At 44.2% G+C, this 21354-nt stretch overlaps 1 protein-coding gene across 5 annotated transcripts in view; it reads left to right on the top strand.

Annotated features, from left to right (window-relative positions):
• LOC115474560 (shugoshin 2-like) overlaps positions 1–21354 on the top strand; it is a 235697-nt gene that overhangs the window by 90069 nt on the left and 124274 nt on the right. For all 5 annotated transcript variants that reach the window (XM_030210074.1, XM_030210073.1, XM_030210075.1 and 2 more), the window contains exon 4: positions 329–406. In XM_030210074.1, coding sequence (XP_030065934.1) covers positions 329–406 — 78 coding nt within the window. The remainder of the gene's footprint in view (positions 1–328; positions 407–21354) is intronic.

The following is a 21354-nucleotide window of genomic DNA, read 5'->3' as shown; positions in this document are numbered from 1 at the left end:
ATGTATTTACTGCCTTTTTGAAGAAAATTCACAATTACAATATTAAAATTTCAAACAGTATATATTGTAGAATTGTATGCAACTTAAAATGTCAATACAATACAGATTAAAACATATTAACAGATGGAACATGGACAGATAGAATAACAGGAATTTGTAAGTGTGACTAACTTCAGGAAAAACTGTTAGAAAAGGTGTATGAAACTGATCTCAGCTATAGTATATGTGGTAAATAAATATGATCGTTTTGTTCATGCATTTAGCTGCAGAGATCAGTGTGTGTTTACAATAACATGTGATTAAAATGTTTTTTACTTTTTGGTTGCAGAATAAAACGCTTAAGGAAATGCATACATTTATTAATACCAACTTGACCACAGCCATTGAAGTCAGCAGTTCTACTGAGGTAAGGCTCTTTTTATGTGAGAATTTGTTAGGGTCAAAAGACATAGGTGGAATTTTTTTTATCATTAGTTCACAAGGTAGTCATTTATCCATTGAGTCATGGGCCCCTTCTGAAATGTATTTTTTTTCCACATGTGAGCTCATGGGCCCTTTCTGAAATGTATTTTTTTCCACATGTGAGCTTTAAGTTTAAATTGTCCAAAGAGGTGGGTTCCACCTTAAAAAAAGGTGAAACTTTAAAAAGTAGAGAGAATAACTTTTAAAGAGGTGGGGCGGGGGGAGATAGGAGCTGACAGTTGCTCAGGAGCTCATGGTTAGTGAAGGATGCTATCAAAAAAGGTAAGTTATGCCATCCCATTAGAAAGAGTGCAACAAAAGCAAAAGTATGCTAGGTGCCTTTTAACTGGATAGCAGGCAAAGTAAAGACCACAAATTATCCCTGTCAACTGCTTACACACTTTGAAATGACTGTATACAAATTCTAGAAGCCTACAAATAAGATGGGAGCATTATATTATTATTATTATTATTAATTACATATGTACCCCGCGCTTTCCCACACATAACAGGTTCAATGCAGCTTACATAGTAAATAGAATTACAAAGTCTTGAAGGAGAATGTTACAAGATGTAGTACACATAGTAGTAGTGGGGTTTTGAGGGTATGTAAATTGAGCATGGAGAGGTAAGCAAAGATAGGATGAACAAAAGGAAAAGAGATTGGGGAGGGGTAAGGAGTAGGAAGGATGGAGAGGAAGAGATTGAGGAATGAGCTTAAGGAGATTGTGAGACATGGTCAAAGGTATAATAATCGTCGGGGCAGGAATCATGTGGGTGGGCTTAAAAAGTTAAGTTGGGCCATTAGGGTAAGCTTTCTTGAAGAGATGGGTCTTCAACATTTTTCTGAATGGTAGATGATCGTTGATCAGATGGATCTAGGCAGAGCGTTCCAAAGCTGGCTGCCCAAAAAGGAAAAACTGGATGCATAGGAGGTCTTTGTATTTAATACCTTTGCAGTTGGGAAGGTGTAAATTGAGGTAAGTACGAGAAGCCGATGATCTGTTTCTGGTTGGGAGGTTGATGAGGTTATTCATGTAGTTAGGGGATTCTCCATATATGATCTTATGAATCAGAGTGTGGACTTTAAAATGTATTCTTTCTCTGATGGGGAGCCAATGAAGCTTTTCTCGAAGAGGTGTTGCGCTATCAAATCTTGACTTGCCAAAGGTAAGTCTGGCTACCGTGTTTTGGGTTGTCTGAAGTTTCTTCAGGATTAGGGTCTTACATCCTAAGAAAACACTGTTGCAGTAATCTGCGTGCGTGAGTAAAGTGGATTGTACTAGGTTCCGAAAGGTGTCCAGGGGAAGGTATGGTTTCACTCGTTTAAAAATCCACATCATATTAAACATTTTTTTTGTGATGAATGTAGCATGGTTTTCGAATGATAAATGGTTATCAATCATTACTCCAAGTATTTTTAGGTTGTCAGATATGGAGAGTTTAACGTCTGGGGTGCTAAGAGTAGTCGGGAGAAGTGGAGAGTATTGAGATGAAAGGACTAGACACTGTGTTTTTTCTTTGTTTAATTTCATCTTGAAAGCGTTAGCCCAAGAGGTTAGGGTGGTCATGCCTATATTTATTTTATCAGAGATTTTAGATAGATTGGATTTAAAGGGAATAAATATAGAGACGTCGTCAGCATAGATGAAGGGATTAAGGCCATGTTTAGCTAGTAACTTGGCTAGGGGAATCATCATGAGGTTGAAGAGTATCGGGGAAAGCTTCGGGCGAAGGCCAACAAGCATTGGAATCGATTGCCCAAGAAGTGTTGAGGTGACTGCTCCCGCTCCATACAGGAGGTACCAATGCGTTGGTTTCCCAGCAGCCAAGACCCAGCTTCTGCATAGACCCTGGCAGCGCTTCAACCAGCGCCTGAACTGGCACCCCAGTCTTTCCCGGTGTCGGCCCTCAATGAGTGCATCCAGGCGTTGCTCCCTGAGCTGCTGGACTGCCTTCTGCAACAGTGAGCATTGGCGTCGGGGGGTGCTTGCACCTACCAAGCCTCCCAATGTGACCCCGCTTGTCCCTCAGCCTGCAGTGCTGCCTCTGATGCGAGTGCTGCATGCGGCTCCAGTGTCGACTGCCACCCAAGCCGGCACTCCCTCAGCTTCGGTGGAGGAAGCTTCGCCGGAGTCGAGGTGGGAACCAACTTCTCGACACTGTTCTCGGACATGGCTTCTCCACGTTGAGGTTGGTTTAGTCTCGACCCACCCACCAGGAGGTATTGGACACTGAAGAGGAGCACTCATGGGATTCAGAGGAAGATCCAAGGGACTTTTTCTCAGATGAGTCCTATGGAATTCCCTCTGAACCCTTCCCTCCACCTGAAAGGAGAGAGTTTCCTCCGGAGAGCCTCTCATTCCCTTGTCAAGGAAATAGCTGATGCCATTCCATTTCCTTTGAAAGTAGAGGACGAGCCCAGGGCCAAGATGCTCAAGGTCTTGGACTTCACTTCTAGGGAGGCTCTGAACCGTCCCTCTCCACCAGGTACTCCTGGAAGTCCTCGTTAGGAACTGGGAGTTCCCTCTGTTGGTCCCAGTCATGCCCAAGAAGATCGATATCATGTACCGGATTCACAGTACACCTGGATTTGATGAGCCTCAGTTGCCTCACAAGTCCATGGTGGTGGATTCTGCTCTCAAAAAAGCCAAGAGTTCCAGGCACTATGCCTCTGCGCCCCCAGGTAGAGAAGCTAGAACCCTGGATTCTTTTGGGAGAAAGATGATCCAGGCTTTAATGGTCATCGCCTGAATGCAATCCTACCAGCTCTTCATAGGTGTCTACTTGCGAAACCGTGCCGAGTTGTACCTGACTGAAACGATCCCTCTGGAGCATGCTGAGTCACTTCGCAAGTTGGTCAAGTAGCAGAAGACGTAAGTTTTTGGCCAGGACACTTAAAACACCTTTGACGTGGCATCCAGGATCTCTGCCCAAAGTATAGCAATGCGCAGACATTCTCATGGCTGTGTGTTTGACTTGGAACATTCTGTTCAGCAGACATTGGCAGATGCCCCATGCTGGGAAATAACAGATAACCTTTTTGGAGAGAAGGTTGAGGAAGTTGCAGACCAAATCAAAAAACATACTGATACCATCTCTTCTCTCTCCCATTGGGCGCCTTCTACATCTACTTCCTCAGCTAGGAGGACTTTTGTCAAGCCAAGGAGGAGTCTCTATTATCAAATGTGTAGGTACAACCCTTCAGCTCGCCAGCCTGCTCAAGCTCAACCCCAGAGCACACGTTTGCGCAAAAGGTCCCTGCTACTCCACAGGCAAGGGATGAGCTTTTGACTGGCTCCATCAGAGCATAGCCACAGTAAGAGTGCTCATCATGGACAACTTGCCAGTCGGGGGGGGGGGGGGGGGAAGACTGATATTTTTTCAAGAGAGATGGCCCCTTAGAACCTCCGACCTGTGGGTTCTTCATATAGTGCACCTCGGATACGCATTCAGTTGATATCTAAAACCTCCAGATTGCCCACCGAGATCTCATTCGTTTAGCTCTCAGCACATGCAAGTACTTGCAGAGGAACTCTCCCTTCTGAGGGTCCACGCGATTGAGCCTGTTCCACCAGGGGAGGAAGGGTAGGGATTCTATTCCAGGTACTTCCTTGTGCAAAAGAAAACGGGGGATGCGTCCCATCCTAGACTTAAGGGCCCTGAACAAATTCCTAGTCAGCGAAAGGTTCAGGATGGTTTTCCTGAGCACCCTTCTCCCAATGATTCAGGAAAATGATTGGCTGTGCTCTCTGGAGATAGAGCAGCTTTTAAACTAGTATGGGGGGAAAGCTGACGCCCAGGAGCTGCATGGTTTGGGGTGGAGTATCCTTGAAGGATACTATTGAAACAGGACATTTAGGGAATCCCAGTAGAAAGGTTTCAACAATGCTGAAAGTAAGCCAAGTATGCTTAATGAGAGAGCAGGATAAACGATGCACATTATCCCCTTCAACTTCTAAGCAGCTTGTAGATCAAAGTAAAAAAACACAATTTGAAGTGTCAGTATACAAATGCTCTATCTTACAGGGACACATACCTGTCCTTGGACAAGACTGTCTCTAATTGCACTGTCCTGGCCTTTCTGCCGAAGGTGATTTCTTTGTTCCATGTTAATCAGGAGATATTCTTTCTGCATTTGAAGATCGAGGAATAGACATACAGTCCAGAAAGCTCCACAAGCTGGGTGTGTGGAGGACATTGCTCAGTTACTTGCAGGAGAAATAAATTTCATCTCTCGGACCATTTATGCTCACACTAGGGTCTGGAGAGTTCCAAGGCTACTTTAGCACATTGGATGAAAATGATTTTCAACACAGGGTACATTTGTTGGAATAAACCTGTTCTGAGGAGCTTACAGGTCCACTCTACCTGTGTGCATTTGGTTTAACCCAAAGATATTTGCAAGGTGGCAACTTGATTGTCTCTTCACTTTTGTGGGAACATTAAAGAATTTTTATTTTAGCCAGAGACTGCTTAATCTTCAGCAGGATTATGATTCAGGGGCCTTCTCTTCCCTCTCCTAATGAGATTATGCTTAGGTACATCCCACTTTTAAAGATTGCTGTGACTGAAATACTGTGGAAGGTGAAATTTAGTCATACCTGAAAACAGAAAAATGTAGGCAAAGACCATATGGCCTATACAGTCTGCCCTTCCATAACACCTACTCTCCCTAATACTCCCTTAGAGATGCTATGTACTTGTCCCAAGCTCTCTTGAATTCAGATACTGTTTTCGTCTCCACCACTTCCACCAGGAGGTGGTTCCATGAATTTGCCACCCTTTCTATAAAGAAGTATTTCTTCAGGTTACTTCTGAGTCTGTCCCCTTTCATCTTCATCTTATGCCCATCTTTTGTTAATGAAATGGCGACTACCATTCCCATTCCTTTTGGAAGTGGAGGATGAGCCCAGGGTTAAGATGTTCGAGGTACTCACTTAAGAGTTTCCTCCTAGAGAGGCTGTGACAGTCTCGCTTCATGAGATCTTACAGGATGTTCAGGTGAAGAACTAGGAGTCCACTCTATCGGTCCATGTCCTCCCTAAGAAAATCGACATTATGTACTGGGTTCAGTCTTTCCCTGGATTTAATAGGCCTCCGTTGCCACCTTTTTCCCTGGTGGTAAAATCTGCGCTCAAAAGGGCCAGTAGTTCTAGGAACTATGCTTTGGCGCCACCTTTGTATATATATGGCCGCCCTTGCTCTCAGTGAAATACAGGTCAATGGCTCATGCTAAAGAGCTAGGCCTCTGCAAGCAAATGGCTCATAATAAGAGCTAGGCTTCTTAAAATCAGAATCATCTCTGATACAAAAGAGAGCTAGCTTGTAAAAATCAGAGATCACCTTTGACACAGTTACATTTCACTGTGGCAAGTGCTGAACTGGCAAGGGTGGGGCAATCTACTCTATAAACAATCCTGAGATTGGCACCTGCAAGACGTCATAAGCAAGAGTTGCTATGGTTACTTAGAGATAGTGCTGGGTCAGCTGCACCCCGGGTGAGAACATCCAAAGGGGGGGCTACAGGAAGGTTTGGGAATATGTGAAGTCATTCTGATCAACTGATAAGGACTAGGAGCCCAGTTGAGACAGCTGGGGTCCATTGAAATGAATAGGGCCAAAATTGTATATAAGCAGCAGTTTGAGGAGTATTAGTTCAGATGAGACGAGACGAGATGAGAAGAAGAAGGGAGACTCCAGAAGGCTAGAGAGAGAGGACGTGCCATGATATGCGGTTCCATTATGTGAATGCTTAACCTACCTGTATTACCATTGGTAAGATTGTAATAAACTATCTTATTATATCTACTACATACTGGGTTCCTTTCTAATTACAAGAGTCCATACTGCCTGACGGTGTAAGCCTGTCATGAGCAGATTCAAGGTTGGGAAAGCTAGATATTTGGAGGGCATATGTAACTTTGCCCAGAGAGAGATGAGACGGGCCACTGCTTCCGCTGCTTGATTAGCAAAGGCAGATTCAGAGAAAATAAACACCTTCTGGCAGGGAAGGGACTGTCTTTCTTCTGTGTGCAGCGCTGCGTACGCCTTGTAGCGCTATAAAAATGCTAAATAGTAGAAGATGTATCACGCCTCTATGCTCATTTCCCATATCCAACTGTACCAGCCCTACATGAGCCTGTACTTGCAGTTCTTGGTGCGCAGTATGTCTGTTTTGGCAACCTCTCTCCCACTGGAGCAAGCCAAATCACTTCTCAGACTCTCTCATGGCTGCATGCTTCTGATTTGGGACCTGGCTTTCCTACAGAGGTTGGTGGATACCAAAGGGGGGGGGGGGAATAACTTTTTTGGAGAGAAGGTGGAGGTCGCTGACTTCATCAAGGAGGACACTGATACCATCGATATTCTCTCCTGCCAGACACCTTCTTCAACTACCTCCTCATCCAGGCGTTTTTTGGGCAAGTTGAAGAGGGGTCCCTACTACTTAGAAGCGTATGTATGCTCCTTCTCGCCAGCCTCAGCCCCAGTATACTCATTCTCGTTGTGTGTGCCTTTAGATTGTAAGCTCTCTTGAGCAGGGACTGTCCTTCCCCATGTTTAAACTTGTACAGCGCTGCGTAACCCTGGCAGCGCTATAGAAATGCTAAGTAGTAGTAGTAGTAGTAGTAGTGTGCTTAAGGCCAAGGCAACTCCCCAGGGAGAACTTTGACTGTCTCCAGCAGAGCATAGCAGCAATAAAAGTGACCATCCCTGATGACTTGCCAGTCGGGGAGGGGGGGAGACTGAAGTTTTCTCAAGAAAGGTGGCCCCTTGTAACCCATGACTGGTGGGTTCTTTAAATAATCTGTACAGGAGGGTGAGCCTTTTTCAAATGAAGGAAAACCCTAGAAAGAGAGGGCATAGGAAGAAGTTGAGAGGAAATATGCTTAGGAGGAATCTAAGAAAACACTCCTTCAAAGAAAGGGTGGTGGACGTAGTGGAGACAAAGACTGTGTCAGAATTTAGGAAAGCATAAGCATGGGACAGACATGTGAGATCCCTTAGGAAAAGGAGGAGTTAGTGGTTACTGAGGAAGGGCAGACTGGATGGGCCATTTGACCCTTAACTGCTGTCATTTCTATGTCTCGGTTACGCCCTACATTGGCGACAGAGACCGCCAGATTGCCACCGAGAGCAAATCACTTCAGCTATCAGCACAAGCAGGTACTTGCAGAAGAACTCCCCGCCCTTCTGAAGGCCCATGCGCTTGAACCGGTTCCACCAGGGAAGTAGAGAAGGGATTCTGTTCCAGGTACTTGCGCAAAAGAAGACTGGGTGAGTGTGGGGTGCGTTTGATCCTGGATCTAAAGGCCCTGAACAAATTCCTGGTCAAAGAAAAGTTCACCCGTCTCCTCATGATTCAGGAAAACAGTTGACTACGTTCTCTGGACTTAAAGGATGCTTATACTCGCATCCTGATACTTACAGCTCACAGGAAGTATCTTTGCTTTCAGCTGGGGACACATAACGTTCAGTACCGCATGCTTACCTTTTGGCCTTGCATCAGCTCCCAGGGTCTTCACCTACCAAGTGTCTTAAGTAGTTGCAAAAAATAAATAAATAAATAAATAAAGAGGTGGGAAAAAAAGTCAGGCTATCCAAAGGATGGAACCAAATGTTTTTTTGTAAAAAAACAAAATTTATTAATCTTTAAACAAATAATGATATAATAATAACACATTAAAATTGACTTAAGTAGTTGCAGCATCGCTATGCAGACTGGGAATCCATGTTTTCCCCTATCTGGATGATTGACTGGTGAAGAGCATGTTGAAGGATGGTGCTTAGTAGTCCTTTTGGAGGACTATTCGGGTGTTAGAGCTACTAGGGTTCATTTTAAAACTACCTCAAGTCCCATCTGCTGCTTGTCCAGCAATTAGAGTTCATTGGAGCCTGCTAGATACACAGCGGATGTGAGCTTTTCTCCTTGTGCCGAGGGCGGGCACTCTTCTCGCTCTTGCCAATCAAGTTCATGGCAGTCAGCAGGTCAAAGCTCAGCAGATGTTGAGGTTCTTAATCCACATGGCCTCCACCGTCCATGTGACACCAATGGCACGTCTTCACATGATAACTGCCCAGAGGACCCTAGCTTCCCAGTGGGGTCAGGCCACGGGGAACCTGGCGGATGTCATGAGTGTCACCAGAGCTGGTAAAGTCTCTGCTTTGGTGGATTATTGGGACTCCCATTCCAAATTCCTCAGCCCTGGAAGGTGCTGACGACGGATGCATCCCACCTGGAGAGGAGTGTTCATTTACGTGGGCTTCACACTCAAGGTGCTTGGTCAGCTCAGGAGACAGTGTTTCAAATCGCCTGGAACTCCAGAAGGCTACTGTAAAGACCTTTTACATCAACCTTCTGGAGTTCCGGGCGTTCTGAAACACTCTAAAGGCTTTTGGAGATTGGCTGATCAACCAAATTGTACTCACTCAAATGGACAATCAGGTTGCGATGTACTACACCAACAAACAGGGGGTCACCGGATCACGCCCCCTGTGTCAGGAGGCTGTCAGGATGTGGCATTGAGCAGTACAACATGGAATTTTCCTCAAAGTCACTTGCATGGGGGGCAAATCCAACAGCCTGGCTGACAGACTGAGTGGGATTGTGCATCCGCACACAAGTGGTCACTCAACATGGGCGTTCCCTGTGAGATCTTCCAAGCGTGGGAAACTCCCTCGGTGGATCTGTTTACCACTCGGTCCAATCACAAAGTCCCTCAGTTCTGCTACAGGCCTACGCCAAACTAGCGTTGGATGCCTTCCTCCTTCATTGAAGGACAGGTCTTCTGTATGCATATCCTTCCATTCCTCTCGTGGGGAAGACTTTGCTGAAACTTGAGGAAGACTGCGGGACCATGTTTCTGTTTACACTGTATTGGCCCCAGCAGATTTGGTTCCCTCCTCTTCTGAAGTTATCCTTCGAAGAAATATGTAAGTATTGCCATACTGGGACAGACCAAGGTCCATCAAGCCCAGCGTCCTGTTTCCAACAGTGGCCAATCCAGGTCACAAATACCTGGCAAGATCCCCCAAAAATAGTGGATTTTCCCCAAGTCCAATTTAATAATGGTCTATGGACTTTTCCTGTAGGAAGCGATCCAAACCTTTTTAAAACTCTGTTAAACTAACCGCCTTTACCACATTTTCTGGCAACAAATTCCAGAGTTGAATTACACTTTGAGTGAAGAAAATATTTATCCGATTCTTTTTAAATTTACTACTTTGTAGCTTCATTGCATGCCCCCTAGTCCTAGTATTTTTGGAAAGCGTAAACAGACGCTTCACGTCTACCTGTTCCACTCCACTCATTATTTTATAGACCTCTATCATATCTTCCGTCAGCCGTCTTTTCTCCAAGCTGAAGAGCCCCAGCCACTTTAGCCTTTCCTCATAGGGAAGTTGTCCCATCTCCTTTATCATTTTTGTCGCCCTTCTCTGCACCTTTTCTAATTCCACTATATATTTTATGAGATGCGGCGACCAGAATTGAACATAATATTCGAGGTGCGGTTGCACCATGGAGCGATACAAAGTCATTATAACATAGTCATTTTTGTTTTCCATTACTTTCCTAATAATACCTAACATTCTATTTGCTTTCTTAGCTGGTGCATCACACTGAGCAGAAGGTTTCTACGTATCATCGATGACGACACCTAGATCCCTTTCTTGGTCGGTGACTCCTAAAGTGGAACCTTGCATTATGTAGCTATAATTCGGGTTCCTCTTTGCCACATGCATCACTTGCTCACATTAAACATCATCTGCTATTTAGACGCCCAGTCTCCTAAAGGTCCTCCTGTAATTTTTTCACAATCCTCCCGCGATTTAACTACTTTGAATAAATTTGTGTCGTCAGCAAATTTAATTACCTCACTAGTTACTCCCATCTCTAGGTACTTTATAAATATGTTAAAAAGCAGCGGTCTCAGCACAGACCCCTGAGGAACCCCACTAACTACCCTTCTCCATTGAGAATACTGACCATTTAACCCTACTCTGTTTTCTATCCTTTTACCAGTTTTTAATCCACAATAGGACACTACCTCCTATCCCATGACTCTCCAATTTCTTCTAGAGCCTTCTGAAAATCCAGATACACAAAATCAACCGGCTCACCTTTATTCACGTTTGTTCATCCCTTCAAAGATATGTAATAGATTGGTGAGGCAAGATTTCCCTTCACTAAATCCATGTTTGCTTTGTCTCATTAATCCATGCTTTTGAATATGCTCTGTAATTTTGTTCTTTATAATAGTCTGTACCATTTTGCTTGGCATTGACGTAAGACTCACCGGTCTATAATTTCACAGATCTCCCCTGGAACCTTTTTTAAAAATCAGCATTACATTGGCCACCCTCCAATCTTCCGATACCACGCCCAATTTTTAGAATAAATTACATATTACTAACAATAGTTCCACCAGTTCATTTTTCATTTCTGTCAATACTCTGGGACGAATACCATCCGATCCAGGAGATTTGCTACTCTTTAATCTGTCAAATTGCCCCATTACATCCTCTAGGTCTATAGAGAATTCATTCAGTTTCTCCAACTCATCAGGTTTGAATACCATTTTTGTCACCGGTATCTCTCCCAAATCTTCCTTGGTGAAGACCGAAGCAAAGAATTCATTTAATCTCTCTGCTATGGCTTTGTCTTCCCTGATTGCCCCTTTTACCCCTCGATCATCTAGCGGTCCAACTGATTCTTTTGCCGGCTTCCTGTTTTTAATATACCTAAAAAAAAAAAATTACTATTTGTTTTTGCCTCCAACGCAATCTTTTTTTCAAAGTCCCTCTTAGCCTTCCTTATCAGTGCTTTGCATTTGACTTGACATTCCTTATGCTGTTTCTTATTATTTTCAGTCGGTTCCTTCTTCCATTTTCTGAAGGATTTTCTTTTAGCTCTAATAGCTTCCTTCACTTCACTTTTTAACCATGCCGTCTGTTGTTTGGTCTTCCATCGTCCTTTTTTAATATGTGGAATATATTTGGCTTGAGCTTCCAGGATGGTGTTTTTGAACAGCATCCACGCCTGATGTAAAGTTTAGACCCTCAAAGCCGCTCTGGTTTTTTTGGAGGGGTTTCCACCGTTTCTTCTCATTTTCTCATAGACTCCTTTTTTAAAGTTAAACGCTAATGTATTGGATTTCCTGTGTATACTTACTTCAAAGCTAATATCAAATTTGATCATATTATGATCCCTGTTATCAAGCGGCCCCAGCACCATTACCTCCCGCACCAAATCATGCGCTCCACTAAGGACTAAGTCTTGAATTTTTCCTTCTCTCGTCGGCTCCTGTACCAGCTGCTCCATAAAGCAGTCCTTGATTTCGTCAAGAAATTTTACCTCCCTAGCATGCCCCGATGTTACATTTACCCAGTCAATATCGGGGTAATTGAAATCACCCAGTATTACTGTGTTGCCCAGTTTGTTTGCTTCCCTAATTTCCTTTGACATTTCTACATCTGTCTGTTTATCCTGGCCAGGCGGACGATAGTACACTCCTATCACTATCCTTTTCCCCTTTACATATGGAATTTCAATCCATAGGGATTCCAAGATAGGAGTGTTTCCCGACCCTCATCATGCAGAACAAGCGATCTCTTCTACATCCTAACCTCCAGATTCTGGCCCTCATGGCCTTGATGTTGAGAGCTTAGAATTTGCTTCCTTGCATTTTCCAGAGTGTCTGTAGTGTCTTGCTGGGTTCCAGGAAAAATTCCACTAAGAGATGTTACTCTTTCAAATGGAGGAGGTTTGCCGTCTGGTGTGAGGGCAAGGCCCTAGGTCCCATTTCATACCCTACACAGATCCTGCTTGAATACCTTCTACATCTTTCTGAGTCCGGCCTTAAGGACCAACTCAGTAAGGGTTCACCTCAGTGCATCATCATCAGCGTGTAGAGGGTAAGCCCATCTCTGGAAATCCTCTAGTTGTTCGCTTCATGAGAGGTTTTCTTTTGACAAAGCCTCCTATCAAACCTCCACCTGTGTCATGGGACCTCAATGTTGTTCTCACCCAGCTGATGAAATCTCCATGTGAGATACCTGATTCCTGTTATCTGAAATGCATTTTTGGTGGCTGTTACTTCCGTTCTCAGGGTCGGTGTACTTCAAGCTTTAGTAGTGTATGCACCTTATTTGAGATTTCATCACAACAGAATAGTTCTCCACACGCACTCTAAGTTGTCAGAATTCCATCTGAACCAGTTGATTGTCTTGCCAACATTCTTTCCAAGACCTCATGCCCATCCTGGCAAGAGTGCACTGCGTACCCTGGACCGCAAATGAGCATTGGCCTTTTACTTGGAATGGACTAATCCCCACAGATAGTCCACCCAGATTTTTGTTACTTTTGATCCAAACAGGATGAGGATTGCCATCGGGGAAACACACAATCTGTAAATGGCTGGCAGATTGCATTTCTTTCACTTATGCCCAGGCTGGGCTGACCCTTCATGTCACAGCTCACAATGTCTGAGCTATTTTGGTGTCAGTAGCCCATTTTAGGTCAGCCTCCATTGAAGAAATTTGGAAGGTTCAACATGGTCTTCAGTCCATACATTCACCTTTCACTACTGCCTTGACCAGGGGACCCGACGCGAAAGACAATTCTGCAGACTTCGTTTGGGGTCTAGAATCCAACTCCACTCCCCTAGGCCAGTTTTATTCTGTTCCAGGCTGCAGTGTCACACAGTTTGTATATAGTTTCAGGTTAATCTGTGTTTTGCCCTTGCCGTTGCAAGGTGCAGTTGACCAATTGGTTATTTTTGGTGAGCCTGGTAGATAGGAATTCTCACATGTAAAAATTATTGGCCTGCTTGCCCTCAGAGAAAACGAACATACTTACCTGTAGCAGGTATTCTTAGAGGACAGCAGGCCATATATTGTCACATACTCTCCCACCTCCCTAGTAGTTTCCTTTTGTGTTATATGTGTTATATGGATCCCATGTAGAGAATGACATGGGGACAGGGCAGGAATGGAGATAGTTCCTGTGGGGATGGGGGCAGAGCCCTTGGGGACAAGGACAAACTTCTCCCCCCCCCCCCCCCATATATAATTTTCTACTTTGAAGCCTGTTAATGAACTGGACTGTTACTGTTTGCGTGATGCAGACAACAATATTTTGATTTTTTGGAAAAACAAGCAAATATGCTGACCTCCAACTAGAAAAATTTGCATTGGAGATGCTGTACATTCCTGCTACAAGCACATCTTCTAAGAAGACATCTTCTGTTGCACGAAGGACTGTGGAAGACAGGAGAGCTAGACTGAATCCTGAGATTGTTGATAACAGTGCTTCATAGGGTATATTTCTGCCCTGCTAGGGCATACAAAATGGGTTGTATTTTGTACCCCTAGATATTTTAACAGGGTAAATTAGGATTTCTTGGGGTAGTAGAAGTCAGCTATTTTTGGGGTTGGAAGGGTAGAGGGTGCTAGGGGAGGGTTATTGTAGTTGCTTGTTGTTGTTGTTGTTGTTGTTGTTGTTGTTGTTTTCTATTTGTAAGTTCTAAACAGTTGCACAGCATATTCCTTTTTATACTTTAATAAAAAAAAAAAGTAAATATAAAATAAGTGTTTGAGGCTTCTATAGATGAGAACAGAGCCTACTGGGATGGGATGGAGACAGAAAGTATGGGGAGGGGACAGAGACAGAACCTGCTGGGATGGGGTAGGGACAGACGGAACCTACAGGGACAAACTTTGTCACCATGTCATTATCTAATCCAATGCTCTCACTCGCACACTCAAGTTCTATAAATCTTTTTCAAGCTCCAGACTAGGCAACACAGACCATGTTGCCAACATATGAGAATATATGGCCTGCTGTCCTCTGAGAATACCCACTACAATTAAGTATCTTTGCTCGTCATCCTATTCTGGATCTCAAGGGAGTCAACCGAGCTCTGTGGGTCCTCTGATTTTGGATGGAAACTCTGCGATCTGCCATTGTGGCGGTCAGAAAGGGAAAATTTCTGACTACCTTAGATTTGATGAAAGCATATCCATCTGTTCCCATTCAACAAGTGCATTAGAGATACTTTTGTTTCGCTGTTCTAGAGTAGTAGTACTACTACTAATCATTTTTATAGTACTACTAGATGCACACAGCTGTGTACACAAGTCCTTGGTGGTTGGACCATAGCTGTTTCAAAAAAGTGGACACTTAGCTTAGATTTGAATACTAGATTTGAATATACTCACAGATGGAACTTGATATGCTAATTCTGGAAAGAGGTTTTTTTTGTTTGTTTTAAATTTGGAGTTGGCAGTAGAGTAGATAAGACTTTTTTTCCAAGGACAAGAAGGCTGTCATATTATCACAGCTAGGTGACTTCATTCAACAGAGCCCGGCGTGGACGCTGACTAGTGAGATCAACTTTTCTAGCAGTGTCCCACTGCACATGTGCTGGTGCCTTCCTGCCCAACACATGAGTGTGGGTCCTTCTGTCTTTGTTTTTCCTTGAAACAGGGAGGGCGAGTCGTGTTCTCCACAAGTGTGATTTATGGGAGGTTTTTGTTTGTTGTTTTTCTTGTGCCTTCTTGTGCTGGATTTTCAAGTCCTTTCCTCAGTTTCCCTTTTAATTTTGTTTAGCTTTTTTGGTCTTTAAAGTTTCCTTTTTTTTTTTTTTAATTGCTAGACCCCTTTAGGCCAGAACCCCAACCTCAATTTGAACACTGCCCCTTTTTCCGGTTGAAGATTAAAGAGTTAATTTGGCCACAATTCTTCTCTCAATGTCCAAGAAGACCCCCTAGTGCGCCCAGTGTATTTCCATGACAAACCCACACAACTGGTGTACCGAGTGTCTTGGACCTGATCATACCTCTTGTTCTCTGTGTTTGCAAATTCAGCTGAGGACACAGAGGGCATGACAGGTTCAACAGGAGAAGCTTTTGAGTTTTTGAAGGCCGGCACATCTGACAGCATCAACCTCGATGGCTGCCAAGACTGTAACATCCACTGGGAGTGCACTGGCATTGGGTATCCACCTCCCTTGACATTGGACGTTGAGAGTAGGCCCCAGGGACTGATAAGCATTCAACCCAACACCGAGGACATGTACGGGTTTGACGTCATTATCATTGGCACTGAAGAACTGCAATGCTTTGCATCAGGGAAGCCCAAGAAGCATAAGCTTCCGTACTTCTCAGTGCTGGGAGCACTGGGGCAATGGCAGCACTGGTACCTGAGAAGTGCTAGCATGAGGAGGAGCACTGCCCCTCCTTGGAAGAGGCACTAGTGCACAAATCTCCCTACAGCCAGGTCCCCACTACCGATCCGTCACAACGCTACCTCAGGCTTCCTCTCCTCCGGCTGCCTCGCCTTTGTCGATGCCTTCCTTTGATGAGTGGTTCCGAGCTATGCTCGGCGAGGAGCTGGCACAGATGCTGCAGTTGCAAATCACTCTGACATCGAAGGGTGCTTGTGCCAACTGCAGATCCAGCCCAGATTCTTCGTGAGGTTCCATCCATGCTGGCACCTTGAAGGGTGTCGAAGTCGACCTTTGCGCATACAGTACCACTGTCAAGGGAGGAAGCTTCCCTGGAATTGGAGAATAGGCCTGTTCCTCGACGCTCTTTGGGAATGGACATAGATCCAGTGAGTCAGGGCAGGCACAGACAAATTCAGTACAACTGGAGTATGGTGAAGAATCAGAATGAGGCTGCTCATGGGATTCAGAAGAGGACCCACACTACTTCGAGGAGTTTTATGAGATAACCTTCGTATCCCTTGCCACCTCAAAAGAGATGTAAATCTCTTTCTGACGGATTTTCACTGGTTTTATCAGGGAGGTGGCTTCTGCAATCCCATTTAAGTTTGAAACTGAGGAAGAGCCCAGAGCAGGGATGTTGACTGTCCTGCACTACGAGTCTTCTCTAAAGGAAGGAGTTACTGTGTCATTGCACCCTAGGATGCACTGATGAACTGGGAATATCCTCCCTCAGTACAGGTTGCACCTAAGAAGGTGGATTCAAAAGGCTTCTGGATTCGAGAGGGCTCAACTGCCGCACTATTCTCTGGTGGTCAAATCCACTCTCAAACGAGCTAGGAGCTCCAGGACTCATGCCTCGGCACTCCCAGGTAGACAGGGGTCAGAACACCAGACCCATTTGGGAGGAAAGGTTTTCAGGTCTTGATGCTCTTTGCCTGCATCTGGTTCTACCAGCTGTACACAAGTCTTTACTTCCAGTCTTTGGTTCACAGCGCACCAAGTCTTGCGGATACTCTCCCACAGGAGCAGGCCGTAGAGGTTCAATTGACCAGCAAGCAGCTGGGATGTAGAAAATGCCTGGCATGGGGCACGTATGTAATGGAAAAGTTTGTGCTTGACATTGAGTTCTGCCTAAGTATTGTTGCCACATCTAATGTTGTCTTGAAAGTACATAATGAAATATTATATTTAATGTTTTCTTGGAAAGTACATAATGGACTCCCCAAACAGGAATTGATAGTATTATCATATTAAATGATGGAACAAAACATGCTTAGGGCTAAGGATGACATTTCAAATGAGTCCCTGGGGACCTTGCCAGTTCCTGGGGATGCGTTAAGAAACTCACATCCTCAAACACACGTTGGCCTTATTGAGTTAAATGATGAGATCATGTATATTGGTAGGTATAAAGACGGGAGCTTAAGGGCAGACAAACAGAGGTCTCTCCTGTGGGAAAGACATATTGCCAAGGCTCATAGTACCCGCTGAGACTCTGCCTGACTGTACCGGGACTTCCCAGTCACTGGCAAAGATGTCTGTAACTCAAGCAGTGATGTATGATTTACTTACTTAAAGTTTATTTAATAACTTTTGATCGCCTCTGTGGTGTATGTCTGACAGAGATATATCCGAAAGAACTGAAAGCAAAACAGCATATGAATCTTTTGATTATAACATCCAGACTCTCCGTTATGGGGATGCATAGACTCTCATGTCTGCGTGTCTCTGACTTGGAACTGGCAGTTCAGGAGATTTTTGCAGACATTCCTTGCAGGGGGTGACAACTTGTTTGGTGATAAGGTGGAGGAGGTTTCTCACCTCGTAAAAAAACATATGGACACCATTCAAACTCTGCTTCAGCACACTCCAGCTCCATCCTCTTCCTCAGAAATTTTTTGAGCAGGTCTAGACAATGAACTTACTACTGTTAAAGGCATAGGTTCCCACCTCCTTCCCGCTGTGCCCAGCAGTCCCAGGCCCAGCGTTCTTGGCCTCGCCTACTCCATCCTCAGAAGCCCCAACCGGCACCCCAGTCAAAGCAAGGGATGAGCTTTAGACTGGCTTCAGGGGAGCACAGCCACACGCCAAGTAACCTTTCCAGATGGCCTGCTGGTAGGAGGAGGCAAAATTTGTTTTCCATCACATGTGGCCTCTTGCAACTTCCAACTTACGGGTTCTTCAAATAGTTCTGGGTTACACCCTGCATTGGTGTCCAGGGTCACCAAATTGCCCACCCATCGTTAACTCAACTATCGGCGAAAGCAGGTACTTGTAGAGGAAATCTCTGCCCTTCTCCAGGCCAATGCGGCCAAATCTGTGCCACCAGGGGACGAAGTGAAGGGATTTTATTCCAGGTACAGTAGAACTTCATTATAAGGGACCCAGGTATAACGGACACTCGGACACAACAAACAAAAAATTTAGTCCCAACTGAAAGAATAGAACTTCCAATGTATTTCTGTTGGGTTATAACAGACTTTCGGTTGCAAGAGATGGTCCCTTGACTTCAATGGACCATGTATATAAAGAACACACATGACAGTCACGCTTCGAGTGAATTGACTTATGGCTGGTCCTGATGTCTGACAAACATAGATGTACTGTGCTTGATTTGGAAGCGAGAATCACCATAATTACTGACATTGAGAATAGTCAATGGTCAAAAATAATCGTATGTGCAAGACTAAATCTTGCTAAACAAACAGTAAATGGGATATGGCAGGAAAGAGAAAAATGTAAGCAAGCGTATGAAGTGTCGTCGACTGCAAGTTCACACATGAACGTCAGCATTCAAAGATGTAGAATCGGCGCTGTTACTGATTTTCATTTGGCATGATCACTGAACATTCCGGTTAATAGTCCATTGCTGCATGAAAAAGTGGACATGTTCCCCATGAATTAATGCACAATCCTTTTCAGCACAGTGTAGGATGGCTGGACAGATTCAAAGACACAGGGAATTGTTTCATGAGAAATGTGGTGAAGCATCAACAGTGGGACATCATTAGCAAATGGGCATCAGGTCTACCAAACCCGTTATCGTACCTACCATGCTGATGAGATGGGCTTTTATTTCCGCCTACTCCCTGATAAGACCATGTGCTTCCAAGGTGATGCATGTTATGGTGGCAAAAGAGAAAGCTTGACTCTAATGGTTTGTGCAAACACGATGGCAGCGAAAAACTGCCAGTGTTAATCATTGGCAAGTTCAAGACACCCCACTGCTTTAAAAACGCTAAAATGCTACTGACCAAGTACACTTTCAACAAGAAGGATTGGATGACTTCAGAGATTTTCACCGATTGGCTAATGAAACCGAACAAATGATTTAAAACGCAGAAATGGCATGTATTGATGGTCATGGACAACTGTCTGGTGCATCCAAAAGTAAAAATATATAAATGCTGTAGCACTAACATTTCTGCCACCGAATGCTGTGTTGCACTTACAACTACGTGATTTGGGACTAATAAAGACAATTGGTGGTGAAGCATTTAATTGAGTGTGTTGAAAACAAAACTAACTTTGAAATCAATATTCTTGATGCAATGCAAATGCTGTGTTCAGCTTGGAACTCTATAACCCAAAAAACGATTTCAAACTGCTTTACTAAAGCTTACGTCTCATAAGATTGTGTGCTGCTCACAATGCTCCACAAATTGAAGATTCTAGTAGTCCAGAAGATATTGACAACTATGAAGATGACTTGCCATTATCTTTCTTGTCTGAGAGCAGCACATTTGTGCATTGTCACTATGGACAATGCCATTGAGACATGTGGATGGCCAACTGATGACGACATTGTGCAGAAGTTGTATCACTGAAGGAAGAATCAGATGATGAGACAGCCAAGGCTACTAGAGGTGATGTGGAAGCTGTTCCCACCTTTCTGGATGCTGTATCAGCCTTGGAGACATTACAGTGCAATCTTTACACTGTCAAGGACAGTGAAGTGGCTTTGTAGCACACATTTGACATGATTTTCAGGAGTCCTCTTGGAAAAGGAATTGGACGTATAAAAAGGGTACACTAAGTGGCCGAGGGTCAGGCTCCTTAAGAAGCACTTGCGAAACAGGGGCTCTCTGTAGAGCGTACCCATTTGATTAAAGCCACAGAGAAGATAATTACCTTCCTTTGCTACTTTGAAAACCACGAAAATTCACAAGGGTTTATATTTTAAAATTTTATATTTAACACAGATGTGCGGAGATTTTTTCAACTTATGAAGAAGCTCACCAGGTATTCACACTAAGAAAATAAATTTTCAAACGTGGATACCGAGCAGCCAGGCATTCACATTAAGAAAATTACACTTAAAAGTGAATATTACTACTACTACTACTTAACATTTCTAAAGCGCTACTAGGGTTACGCAGCGCTGTACAAGTTAACATAGAGGGACAGTCCCTGCTCAAAGAGCTTACAATCTAAAAGACAAGTGAACAGTCAGTCCGATAGGGGCAGTCAAATTGGGGCAGTCTGGATTTCCTGAACGGTAAGAGTTAGGTGCCGAACGCAGCATTGAAGAGGTGGGCTTTAAGCAAAGACTTGAAGATGGGCAGGGAGGGGGCTTGGCGTAAGGGCTCAGGAAGGTTGTTCCAAGCATACGGTGAAGCGAGGCAAAATGAGCGGAGCCTGGAGTTGGCGGTGGTGGAGAAGGGTACTGAGAGGAGGGATTTGTCCTGTGAACGGAGGTTTCGGGCGGGAACGTAAGGGGAGATGAGGGTAGAGAGGTAGTGAGGGGCAGCAGACTGAGTGCATTTGTAGGTAAGAAGGAGAAGCTTGAATTGAATGCGGTATCTGATTGGAAGCCAGTGAAGTGACCTGAGGAGAGGGGTGATATGAGTATATTGGTTCTGGTGGAATATAAGATGTGCAGCAGAGTTCTGAACAGATTGAAGGGGGGATAGATGGCTAAGTGGGAGGCCGGTGAGGAGTAAGTTGCAGTAGTCAAGGCGCGAGGTAATGAGATTATTGAGCATCTGAAGTCTTTTTCTCCTTTATAGCAACATCTGTACTTGAGAGAGATTCACTTGCTATGTGTATGAGTGTTTTATGCAGTGCTTTTTTTGTAGAAAAAAAGGTGCCGGTACTCATTATGGGCGTGGTCACCACATATGGCTCCACCCCTATGATAGCCACACCCCTTATTCCAGCTATGGCGCATATAAACCTACATCATTGAAAATATTATACTAGTATAGGAGAAAAACATAATGTGATTTTTTTTCATTAGAAATAATTTCTGTAAGCTGTTACAGCTCCAGTATACCCAGTGCAAAGTAAGACAGCAGATGTAAGTTCTCAAATTGGACATATTTCAAACACTAAAATGAAAATAAGATTTTTTTCTACCTTTGTTGTCTGGTGACTGTTTTTCTTTCCATATTGGTCCCAGTCTCTGTTTCTTCTGCTCTCTATCTGTTCCCTTAACTCCGTTTCCAGGGCTTCCTTTCCATTTATTTCTTTACTTTCCGCCTTTCTTCTTCATTTCTTGTTTTACATCCGTAAGTAAAAGCTGGGTCCTCCGCAGACTTCACCGTCCAGTGGATCCAGCTTCTGTCTATTTTCTTCATCTATGTGCAGACTTTCTCCTCTCTTCCTTTTCCCCTCATCTCATCTCTCACTCTTCCCTTCCCTCCCCTCCATCCATGTCCAG

The sequence above is a fragment of the Microcaecilia unicolor genome, chromosome 7, assembly GCF_901765095.1.
Source record: "Microcaecilia unicolor chromosome 7, aMicUni1.1, whole genome shotgun sequence".
Classification (NCBI taxonomy): Eukaryota; Metazoa; Chordata; class Amphibia; order Gymnophiona; family Siphonopidae; genus Microcaecilia; species Microcaecilia unicolor.
This window is presented reverse-complemented; position numbering and strand designations above follow the sequence as displayed.